Source organism: Pipistrellus hanaki (assembly GCF_964339955.1).
Source record: "Pipistrellus hanaki genome assembly, chromosome: 8".
NCBI classification, from domain to species: domain Eukaryota; kingdom Metazoa; phylum Chordata; class Mammalia; order Chiroptera; family Vespertilionidae; genus Pipistrellus; species Pipistrellus hanaki.
Window position 1 is genome coordinate 64,334,507 of NC_140510.1, and position 13,052 is coordinate 64,347,558.

A 13,052-nucleotide genomic window follows, 5' to 3' on the forward strand; every position below is an offset into this window, starting at 1 on the left:
CAATAGCGCTGTGAATATGCATTTAATACTTTGGGAAAACATAGGGTCTCAGAGGATTCTCAGGGCCCATCCTATAGCCCTTCTAAAGGCTTGTCTTCTTATTCTCTAGTTCTGTGGTCTTCAAACTATAATATCCATTAGAATCACCTGGTGGGTTTTAGGGACCCATCCTCCATTGCTAGGACTCATTACCAGAATTTCTGATTGAGGAGATTCAGGTGGGGCCAGAGAATTGCATTGCTCCCAAGTTCCAAGGTGATGCTAATGCTGCTGATTTGGGACCACACTTTGACAGTCACTGCTCTAACATGCTCTCTACATCACTCACATGTAGGATATTCTCTTTTTTCAGTGTCAATGTAATTAGATGATTATATTTATTTCTGGACTCTGCCAAAAATTCCAAGAAAAAAATTGGCCGCTAGATTTGAGGAGAAGGTTTTGGGTTGGGGAGAAATTTTCAGCTCTCCACCTCATATTATATATGCAAGTGCCCTACCTGCAGAAGTGATATCCACATTCTAGCAAAGAAGAACTCTCAAATCCCTACAGAGTGAACTGTGAAAGTCAATGGGAACCCTGGACACAAAATGCTAACCTTCACCACAAAGATGCTTAACTTTGACCTTGAAGATATTCCTGCATCTCCCTGGGCTTCTGATAAAAATAGGGGAAGAAGTGGGTAGTTGGTTTGTTTCCAATTAAAAAAAAAAATCCTTATTATACATAAATACTGAAAACATTGATTCACAAAACAATTATGATGGAAGATTATGAAAGATTGAGACATTCAGTATTGCTTAAGCAAAGTGATTCACTCTTAGTGCATAAACTATCTCCTCCCAAAACCCACTGAGGGAGCAGCTGCTCAAACATACATGATATTAGATTAAAAGACTGGTATTTTCTTTTCCTCCTAGCACCAGATGGTTCCAGGATCCAACAATAATGGAGAAGATAGCCTATATTTATTTGGTTTAAATGGTTCTCACAGAGTTTATGAGGAAGACCATACTTTAGTACCTAGCAGAAAAATGCAAAAATAGCTACACAGCTAACTTCTATTTCACATAGCAAAGAGGCACAGTGTTCAAGAATTAGAAAGGGCCTTAAATGTTATCTATTCTATCTAGGTCCACCAGTAATGCGGTATACTGATAGAATAAAAAAAAAAAAAAGGGGGTGTGGGTGGGGAGAATAACAACCACAGAATACTCTCAAAACTCCATGTTTCTTCTGTACCCAATCACAATTTACCAAAATTTACACTTCACTTCCCAATAAGAATCGTTGTTGTAAGAAAAAAATTACAAAGAATAAACAAATAGTGGGGATTCTTAATGGCTCATTTTACTTTATGTGCATGCAACTTCAAATTTTAACTCAGACACTAGGAAAATGTTTTTACAAAATGAGAAATAACTAGAAAGATACAGAATGCTCCCATAGTGAAAGAAAATTTTCCTACCCCACCCCCCAACCAAAATCTAATTTTGATCAGTGCTTAAAGCTCAAATGGATAAAGACTGTCATTTGCATAAGGATACTTTGAAAGGGTTAAAAAAAAAATCTCAAGATGAAGCCTGTGAAGTTTGACAGTGGAAATGAGAAACTGCTAAATCAATTCAACCCAATTAAATTGATTGTGTTGGCCAGTATCTTTGTGTTGTCCAAGGTACAAGGCTAGACATGTGGGTACAGTGGGAGAAAACAGAGTTCCTGCCTCTAGTGGATTTGTCTGGGAAACTTAGTAGTTAAAGAATTAAATTAAGTGTACCCAGTTTCTGATTTATATGTTCTCTGAACAGCAATTTGGCAAGCTCTGCCTTTGCAAGGAAAGAGGAAAAACATTTCATTCCTTTCTGATAGAGAGTTTAAGAGAAAGTCATTTTATGACATGCACATTTATTAATAAAGGAAGTGTGCTGTAACTAAAAGAGAGGACTTTTAAGTAAATTTTGGAAGCAATGCACCAGAGAGGTAGAGTTAACAAGGAGTGCAAAGAAGGAAAAGTGAAAAGAAGGGAAGGAAGGCAGACAGGTGAGAGATGAGCAATGAAAAGTAGCCCAGGCCTTGGGGGGCCAGGGGAAGGCAGTGTAGACACCCACCCCTTTACCCCTATCCCAGGGAATGCTGGAGGACCTCAGGACATAGACACTGCAGATCAGACTCCTCCAAAGAAAGAGAAGGGTAAAGGAAGGGAGTTAGAGACAGAGAAGTAGGAGATGAGGAAAATAGGAGAAAGAAGACACATTGGCCTTCTGGATCTTAATTGCTTTCATATAAATTGAAACAAAATGAGAAGTGTAATGGAGTGGAAGAGAGATACGTTTCAAATGGAAGGATTACTAAGGTCGAAGATTGCTTTTACAAATGACAAAAATAAAATAAAAATCTGGTCTGAATGAAATATGAAACTATAAAAAAAGAACAAAATGATCAAGATTTAAGGAAATCCAATCATAAAACAAATTAGTTCATTTTAATTACTTTGATTTAAATTGTTAATGATTAGCTTGCTCTTAACAGCTCCATGGTGGAGATGCAAGCTAATTTAGTAAAAAACCATTATCATACACAGCACATAATTATTTTGAAAATGTCCAAGATATAGAGCTTTGCTTCTTAGAGGCAATGATAGTTTGCAATTTGGACCTAACAGAAAATTAAAATTTTGTAAGGAACATTTGAAATAATCATATCTTCTGTTTATTGGTAAAAAGATTTATAGGTTATCTTTAATACATTATCTCTAAAAGATTTCACACCAACAAAAAAGTTTCTTTCTCTCTGTATATATTGCATTTTAACTTCTCCAAGTAAGTATCTATTAGAGAAAATAGATCTCTTCAAAACAAATAACTACTGGCAAAAATTAATGGCTTCTAGAGATATGTTAAGTATAATTCATTGAAAAATCTATAAAACACAGGTCACTGGAGAATAGAATTTTCCAAATTCAATAACTACTCTCTTGTTTGGAAGATATTTTAATATATCCCATAAAATCAAGAAAGTAATTTATTGTTGAGTCTTATTTTCCATGTTGCTGCTCCAGATAGGAGTCTGGGGTTAGGCCATGGGGATAGTGACCAGAAAAAGCAATTGGGACAACCCCCAAGGATTTTTGTCAAAGTGACTAAATTCTAGACTTGGATTGTTAATTATTGGATCCATGCTATATTCATTTCTGTATTTCTATCACCTAGCAAAGTACCTGGATCATAATATTTATTATTGAAATAACTTTGGAAAGAACTAAGTAAATCTATCTCTACCAATTATAAGCGAAAGAACTTTTTTATTTCTGAGTTTCAGTTTTTCATCTGCAAAACAGAGATAAAAATAGCTACTCATTGTAGTTGTCCTGAGGATTAAGTTAGGTTGCTGAAGTCCCAAGTACAGTGTGAAACATAATGGAACTCAATGAGTGATGATTATTTACTATAGTATCTTATAGTAGACAGAAATTCAGTTACCCACATACGGTTCATTGATCTACTCACCCCTTTGGCTGATGGAACCAGTCCATATAGCAGCTGCCTCCTGATATCTCAAGTCTATCTACAGTTTTTGAATTAGAGTTTATATGGATTCTGAGAGATTAAAGACATTCCTAGGAAAGAGGTTGACTTTGGAATCTTAGAAGGAATATAGCTTCCAGTCCTTGCCAAAAAGTTCATTCCACATATGTGAACTAACTAACTAGATCAAGAGTGACTTTCTTGAGAGCTGTTGAGACCTATGCTGAACCTACTCAATCCTAAGAGTAAACTTGTGGAATTTTCTGAGGCTGAGTTGATACTGGTTAGCTCAACTGGCCACAAAGAACTACTGGAAAACAAATTAAGTCAAACTCACAGTGGCCTTTGTCAGAATTTAGGAAACTATTATTAAGTGTGTAAAGATGACAAAGATCAGCAAATGAACTGGTTTCATTGAGATGGTACTTGAGAAATGGGTTTTACTTAGGCCTCTTTAACCTAGAACATGACCATGTTCTAAAAGCCCATTATGAAATATGAATTATTGGGTGAATTGGCCATAGGACTCCAGCCTGAGGCTATATGAGTTCCATGTCAATCCCAGACAATCTCTCAACCATTTAGGGAAATCAAATATCTTCACCAGGAGAGCAGCAAGAGAGAATCAGGGCCATTTTTCCTAATATTTTTTTTCCCTAAGGTTTTATACTATTTCTATTTCCTTAAAAATTTCAAGAGTACTATTGTTTACCTAGCATAGTTAGGTATCATTTTAATAAAACATGGTAATGAAATATATCAGTCCAGGCTTCTTTTCCCAGGAGGCTTCCCTTCTCCCTCTAAATTTTATCCCCTGAATTCCTATTGAACCAAGTGGCCCTCCATGTTTCCCAAACACTGCTGGATAACCTCTTTCTTAGTGCTTTCCAATTTATATAAAAAAATAGAGGCCTGGTGCATGAATTCTTGCACAGCTGGGGGGAGGGGCCAAGGGTGGTTGGCCGGCCAGCCCCACCCCTGATTGGGCTGGGGGAGGCTGATCAGGGAGGGAGTCAGCAAAGGGGAGGAGCCACAGGCGGTTAGCCAGCCAAGAAGAGGGGTCATGGGCAGTTGGTAGGCTGTCCCCACTCCCAATTAGGGGGGGAGCTATTGGAAGTGAAGCTGACCAGGGAGTGGGGCCATGGGAGGTTGGTGGGCTGACCATGGGTGATTTTAATTTCCAGTCGAACTCCTGGTCAAGGGGACAATTTGCATATTAACCTTTTATTATATAGTATAATGTTTGTCTGTCATCTACACTGAACTAAAGCATCCCCTAAAGCACTATATATATATATATACACACACACCTTTATATATCATCTTTATGTATCATTATATATCATTCATCTGGCATTTAGTAGTCATTGCAACTTATTGAATGTATAAATCAGTAGATGATTATTCATTAATCATTATTCATTATATAAGAGATCTCTTATATAATAAAATTCCTTTGCATACTTAAAGTGTATTTTGAACTATATAGTTTTTATAAACTCATATCTTTAATTTTTTAAAAAATTAAAATTTATACTTATAAAAATTATTAAAATATATAATTAGCACAGGAATGTACAAATCTGAGAAGTTGGTAGTAACCTAGTATATTATCTCCTGGATTGGTCACATTTTTGGAATATATTCAATTCACAGATTCAACAGAAGGAAAATATTTATAGTCCAACTTCCTCTCAACTGTAAATAAATTTTAATAACATTTGTCACTTTTTTGTAACTGAAATAATTTGTTTTTCTCTTAGTAGAAATATTTTCACTAAACGCTGAACTTCTGGGCTTCCTTTATTGAGATAAGATATAAAAGATTACACCAGGTTCATATAGAATTATCAGCTGCTATACTCGTAACCTTAGGAATGCCTAGTTCAAAATTACAAAACTCTAAAGCAAAATTCTGTCATTAGAACTTGAAGTTTAATTTCATTTTTAAAAAGAAAACTATTTTATTTAAATAAATACCAATTTAAAAGCAGTGCTGCTGCTTGTGGTCATGATCTGAAATAAAACTTTTCACATTCGCACTGTGTCCTCCATTCCTTTTAGAATATACCAAGGAATGATAATGTAATTTCTTTGTGGGCAATGAAGAAGAAAAAAATCCTTGTCTATAAAACTTTCTTATAACGATGACAAGAAAAGCACCAGCAAGAAAACCTTATCACAAGATACTAGAACACAGTTGAGATGATATTGCAATGAGCCATGTCTGTGTGGCAGAATTCTTTTTTTCTAAGGGAAATTGAGCAGAGGATTTTATTTCAAGCCTCCAAGGCTAAAAGAAAAAAGACAACTGCAATTTTTGCCACAAAAAGACAGGTGGCGTAAGCATGCAGCATTTTTTTAAAAAAAAATATAAAGTGATTATTTTCTCTTGGTTTCTTTGAAAAAGCTCGCCTGTGCTCGGGTTTGTGGCTTGGCACGGTGACGTCAGTGTGGCAGTGCGGAGTCAGGCGCCACAGCTCCCTATAAACCCAGGAGCTGTCCGGGTGCTGAAGCGGCCGGACCAGCTCACCAGGCGGACCGGGAGGAACATACCGTGGACTTTCCCTGCCATTTAAAGAAGAGGTAAGACTGCTTTTCTGTTTGGTTTATTGGAAAGTTCTAAATTACTAGTTCTTCCCTTAATTTCTAGCTGAGAAGAAAGATCGTTTGAGAAGCTTATATCTTTAGAATAACTGAATAGCAACCTGCTGCTCATCAGCCAATGTTAAGGACCCTGCATGTGTATATATGTGATTGAACCTATGATTTATGCCACTTGCTGTCAGATATTTATCAATAATAATGTTATTTAGTCATAAGAAGCATGAAAAGTTAAGAATTTTAGCATTGATACACATATTAATGTAATGTTAACCAAGCTTGACATTTTGTTTCTTTCCTTAATTTATTGTTTTTTCACCCCTAAGAACCAGATACAAAGCCACAGATACAATTTATATAATTTTAACAGTAGGTTTGCACTGATTGAAATGTTAAACACATCAGTCATAAATCGTAGCAACCAATTTTGGAACTACTTTTTTCTTTGACATTTACCTTGCTGCAAAAGCTCAAAATTAACTATATAAAATTATTTTCTGAATTGGTATACTCTGAAAGGGCTTACATCATATTTCCTAATTTTAGTTCTGGGAAAGTAAAATTAGAATTGTCTGGAACATAAGCTTCTTCCTTTATTCAGAGTGAAATATTATCTTGGGTTATAGGTTGAATATGACCATGAATTACAGAGAGATGATAATTTTGAATACATGAGGGAAACATCCATAACTGTATAAATTACTATTATGCTTTGATTTGAAAAGGTTGTACAATATTTTGTTAGACTTTCAATGGATCAAATGTGTTTTTTTTTCTCCTGAATCCTAACTAGTTGATTTGCTTGAATTAGATATCCACCTGTATTTGTCCATGTTTCAGTTGAATTTCAATAGAAAATACATTTTAATGAGTGGGGTTTTAATTCAGTCCCTATATAGGATGTTAGACAGCTGTTGAAATCATCTTTGTTACTTATAAGAGCTGCTACCTGAGAAAGAAATCCCTTGAGTCTTACTCAAAGGCAATAACTATGTCATCCGAACTGAACCTTATAAATGACCAAGGGGTAGAGCTTCTTAGGCTGTGCTTTAAATAACTGCATTGAGTATTTTGCCCCAACCCCACAGCAAAGCTCAGCTATAAGAAAATGATTTTAAAGACAAGCACATAATTCTTATGTTAAGAATACTTCAGGATAATGGTTTAAAAGAAAATTAGTTTACTAAATTAAAATTATTGTTTCAAATGATAACGTTGAAAATATATTGCCAAGGCTAAATTAATCCTAAAATAATAGAAAGAAAAATGCATACTGTATTTGTATTTAGACCTAAGAATTTATGACTAAAATTTATTTCAGTAAATATTAATTCATAGTAAGTATTTTAGAAGTTTTCTCTGACATGCCTTTAGAGACTTTTCTTTCAGTAAGTTAAACATACTGGGTAATAATAATAATAATAAAATATATATATATATATATATATATATATATATATATATTCATCAGTGCTAAATACATTTCTATCTATAACTATAATCATTTTGAGGCTTTGAAATTACTTAAATACCAATATGATCTAGTAAACAATATTTTCTACATTTGATATATAAGCTAACAGAAACTGTACCCACATTGTTTATATATCACAAAACCATGATCCAGGTAAGATATCATGAGCAAACTTATAAACTCCCTTTAAATTTATTTTATTTGCAACCAAATTGCAAGCATTAAGATAGTTCTTTCATATTTGCAATGCAAATATAAAACATAAGAACTGACATCCTTGTTAATGCATATGTGAGATAATAAGGAAATGGAGAAAAATGAATGAAAAATTTTAAGTAAGAAGAATTCAACATATCATCTGTATATATCTAAATTGAGAGTTACATAGTGGTTATTTTAAGACATTTTAACAGTCTGAGTCATTAAAGATTTCACAGGTCCGGACAAAAAAAAAAAAAAAAATAGACACAGACATAAAACAAGCTGAATTTGAACACTCACAAGTTCAGAAATAGCTTGGTTAAGTAAACTTATGTTCTCTCTGTAGCATCTGTTATTATTTACTATACACTGTTGAGGGCTGATGAAAAATATAACCATGATTGCATTTTGTAAGACAGTTACAATAAAATTATTAGAAGAAATATGGAGCATAAGATATTTTAAAAACAGTTTAATGTATTATTTTAACATTCTTACACAAAAAGAAACTTCAGTGGGTTAGCCTACTAGTTTGGACCTGAGAAAACACATCTTGTGGAGGTTATTAAGGTACACACCTTCCAAAATGAAGAGTTAGGCTTGGTGTCAGAGTGAGAATAACTTATTTCTGAAAAATAACTTATGAGTGGGACTCATCCACAAGGTAATTCATTATGATTGACATTAACATGCTGTATCAATTTATTATATGTATTAATATTATGGTTGCTATTTTTTTACAATAAAATTGGGTGGACAATTTATAAACTAAACCACGTTTTTTGATACAACCTTATGAAAATTAGTGTGTGTGTATGTGTGTATGTGTTTATATTTTTGCCTGTGTAGATGCATGTTTTAAATTAAGCCAACTAATCTTTTTTTACCAATGATTTCAATAGAAATGTTACATAAGAAAATTAAAACTCATCTTGGAAAGTCTTCATTAAAAAGAAATAATGCATATTGAAAACAAATGACATGTTTCATAATTTAAAAATAAAATTTGAGAAACACCAAATCAATGTTTTTGTTAGTATTTTAACTAAGTGTATATCATGCAAAATTTGATGCAAATGGGCAAAATTTTGCTAGGTTCCTATAGTTAGCTTGTGATAATCATAGTGGATATATTTATAGATTTTAAAAAACAGTCATTCTAAGTTTAATGTGAAGTAATCTCTACTATGTTTTTCCGTTAATGGTCAATTACATCTTTTGCTATAGTGTCTTCTAGTCTTCATTTGTGTTGACTCATGTTTTCCCTTTTTAAGGAAATCTTTCTAACATGGCAGAAGCTAAGACTCACTGGCTTGGAGCAGCGCTGTCTCTCATCTCTTTAATTTTCCTCATCTTTGGGGCTGAGGCAGCTTCATTTCAGCGAAATCAACTGCTTCAGAAAGAACCAGACCTCAGATTGGAAAACGTCCAAAGGTTCCCCAGTCCTGAAATGATCAGGGCTTTGGAGTATATAGAAAAGCTCCGACAACAAGCTCACAGAGAAGAAAGCAGCCCAGACTACAATCCCTACCAAGGTGTTTCTGTCCCCCTTCAGCAAAAAGAAAATGGAGATGAAAGTCACTTCTCAGAAAATTCAAGGGATTCTCTGAGTGAAGATGAGTGGATGAAAATAATCCTTGAAGCTCTGAGACAGGCTGAAAATGAGCCCCAGTCTGAACCAAATGAAAACAAGCTCTATACCTTGAATTCAGAGAAGAACTTTCCAGTTGACATGCCTGATGATTATGAAACTCAACAGTGGGCAGAGAGAAAGCTCAAGCACATGCGATTCCCTCCTATGTATGAAGAGAATTCCAGGGACAATGCCTTTAAGCGCACAAATGAAATAGTGGAGGAGCAATATACTCCTCAAACTCTTGCTACACTGGAATCTGTGTTCCAAGAGCTGGGGAAACTGACAGGACCAAACAACCAGAAGCGTGAGAGGTCAGATGAGGAGCAAAAACTTTACACAGATGATGAAGATGATATCTACAAGGCCAACAACATTGCCTATGAAGATGTGGTTGGGGGTGAAGATTGGAATCCAGTAGAGGAAAAAATAGAGAGTCAAACCCAGGAAGAGGTAAAGGACAACAAAGAGAATGTAGAAAAAACTGAACAAATCAATAATGAAATTAAGCGTTCAGGGCAGCTGGGCCTCCAGGATGAAGATCTCTGGAAAGAGAGTAAAGACCAACTCTCAGATGATGTCTCCAAAGTAATTGCCTATCTGAAAAGGTTAATGAATGCTGCAGGAAGTGGGAGGTCACAGAATGGGCAAAATGGGGAGAGAGCAACCAGATTTTTTGAGAAACCACTTGATTCTCAGTCTATTTATCAGCTGATTGAAATCTCAAGGAATTTACAAATACCTCCTGAAGACTTAATCGACATGCTCAAAACAGGGGAGAAGCCAAATGGGTCAGTGGAACCAGAGCCGGAACTTGAACTTCCCGTGGATGTAGATGACACCTCAGAGATTGACTTAGACCGTCCAGATATGCTCCAAAATAAGATGCTTTCCAAGAATGGCTACCCCAAAATACCTGGACGTACTGTGACAGAGGCCCTACCAGATGGGCTCACTGTTGAGGACATTTTAAATCTTTTAGGGATGGATAGTGCTGCAAATCAAAAGCCTCCATATATTTCCAGTCAGTATAACAGAGAGAAGGTTCTGCCAAGACTCCCCTATGGTCCTGGAAGATCGAGAGCAAACCAGATGTCCCCAGGTGTCTGGATGCCAGATGCTGAAAACAGACAAATGGCCTATGAAAACCTGAATGACAAGGATCAAGAATTAGGAGAGTACTTGGCCAGGATGCTAGTTAAATACCCTGAGGTCATGAATCCAAACCAGATGAAGCGAGCTCCCACTCAAGTCTCATCTGAAGATGACCTACAGGAAGAGGACCAAATTGAGCAGGCCATCAAAGAACATTTGAATCAAGGCAGCTCTCAAGAAATTGACCAACCAGCCTCCGTAAGCAAACGGCTTCCCATGGGGCCCCCGAAGAATGAGAATACCCCAAACAGACAGTACTTGGATGAAGATCTGTTAATGAAAGTGCTTGAATACCTCAACCAAGAAAAGGCAGAAAAGGGGAGGGAGCATATTACTAAGAGAGCAATGGAAAATATGTAAGAGGCTTTCATGAAATGCCCTACTTTCATTCCTCTGACCCCAAGAAAACCCCAATTTTTCTCTTTAGTGTGTTGACTTCTATCCTGTTAACAATGTAATATCTTTAAATGATATACAGGCAGATGCTTCCATTTCACTGGGTGTCTGCTTCACTCACTCTGAGTTGTTCTCTTGTGTGTTGATATGTGTAAATGCTATGACTTCTGGATAAAAAAGTAATTATATCCCTTATTTAAGAAAGATATCTATGATAGTGTTTAATAGTGTATCAAATGGTTGTGGCCTTGTGGATGCCCACATATGAAAAAGAGTGTCTTATAATTCTCTTAAAGGTTTTTAATATTTATTGAATTATTTTGTTATTGTCTGTAGTGTTTTGTGCAGTACTGAAGCAAAAAATAAATAAAGCATTATAAATATACAGTTTTATTTACAAGGTCTTTTCAATGTGTGTTTTATTTTTGATTAATAAATCTTATTTCTGGGCAACCATGGACTCTTCATTCTGGAAAGCCAGAGACAATGACTATGGAACAAGAAGTATGGAGTGAAAAGAGAAAATCATCACCTTCCACAGCCCACCCAGGTAAGATACCATGAATGTTACACATATGATCATGGTATATGCTTATAGAACACAATATCCTCTAACAGCACACTATCTAATGCTTATCTAAGGTTTTCATTGTCCTTTTTATACTTTTTACCCTTGATTTATATAAATAAATACATTTAATTCTTTCATACACATAACCAACACTGGGAAAAAAAAGTTGTGTACAGGGCAATTTAAAGACTATAGCCTTGGAAGCAGTTTACCTATTCCCAGGTAACCTTGGTCCCCCGAACACAAGGATTTTGCCTCTTTTTTATGATTCAAGAAAGGTTAAGAGACCACAAACTGGTTGTCAGTTAAGTGAATGGTCACAGTGAGAACACACCAGCTGCCCCCTCTCTTGTCCTAGTGCTAGGAAGAATTCTGAATAAGGTAGGCAGTGCATAACTGTTACAATGTGCATCACTTCAGTGGGTGGGGAAGATATCAGCATCCAAACATCAACACGAAATCAACAACAGCAAGAAAACATATAGAACAACAAATATGACAATGGTTTAAAAAAAACAACCAAGGAAATAATTTTCACTAATTATTGAATACTTACCTTGCACTGGGCACTATATTAAACACTTTACATACTTTTTAATTCATTTGGTCTCTACTATACCACTGTCAAAAGCCTTTTATCTCCCCTTTTCAGGAAAAACAAAACTCAGAAATGTTATATAGCTCACCCAGCTGACAAAGCCTGTATTCTTAACCACTTCACTACACTGATTCTGGGAAGTGCCCTTCCCCCTGAGACTTGGGACTTTGGAGGGGGAATGGTGAGAAGCTCATGACATCTCAGTGTGGGTCACTTCCAAGTGAGGGCACAAGTGTGTGTCTGTGTGTATGTGTCTATGTGTGTGTATGTGTATGAGTATATGTATGTATAGGTATATGTGTATGTGTAAGTGTATGTGTATGTGCATGTGTGTGTGTGTCTGTGTGTATGTGTATGTGTCTATGTGTGTGTATGAGTATATGTATGTATAGGTATATGTGTATGTGTATGTGTGTATGAGTATGTGTATATATATGTGTATGAGTATGTGTATATATATGTGTATGTGTATGTGTATGTGTATGTGTATGTCTCAGGAGTGGGGATGGGAGACTATCGTTGAATGGCTTAAGAGAAAACACTGAATGTAGGTTTTCCTGATTCATAACTTTTTCCTCTTTTCTGTCCCAATTATCATACAATTATATGAAATCCAATAATGCATAAATGGAAGGGCCCTTTAGAGGTGAATTATCTCTACTGTGTTTCTAGTAAGTGGTCTTTACTCAAATACTTTCTGACCCCAAGAAAATCCCATCCTAGGAACCTTACTATCACGCAAGGCAGTAGTGAGAGAGCCTGGATATTTGTGAAGTTAAAGTACAGCTACATATTTAGATGCTAATGTCCATATCCACCTTCCTCCCACTATATACTCTCTTCATTCTTCTGTTTCATGAAGTAATTCACTCCTAGTACACTAAATTCTCCATGTG

General features: G+C 35.6%; 1 protein-coding gene across 1 annotated transcript; it reads left to right on the forward strand.

Annotated features, from left to right (window-relative positions):
* Positions 1-5,974: 5,974 nt before the first annotated feature.
* On the forward strand, positions 5,975-11,387 carry SCG2 (secretogranin II). Its single transcript, XM_084892159.1, has 2 exons — positions 5,975-6,110; positions 9,078-11,387. Exon 2 carries the CDS (start codon positions 9,092-9,094, stop codon positions 10,949-10,951), a length of 1,860 nt encoding a protein of 619 aa, XP_084748285.1. The 5' UTR covers positions 5,975-6,110; positions 9,078-9,091; the 3' UTR covers positions 10,952-11,387.
* Positions 11,388-13,052: the final 1,665 nt, after the last annotated feature.

Coding starts and splice junctions, on each gene's coding strand:
- SCG2 (XM_084892159.1), top strand. CDS start 9,092: ATGGCAGAAGCTAAGACTCACTGGCTTGGAGCAGCGCTGTCTCTCATC.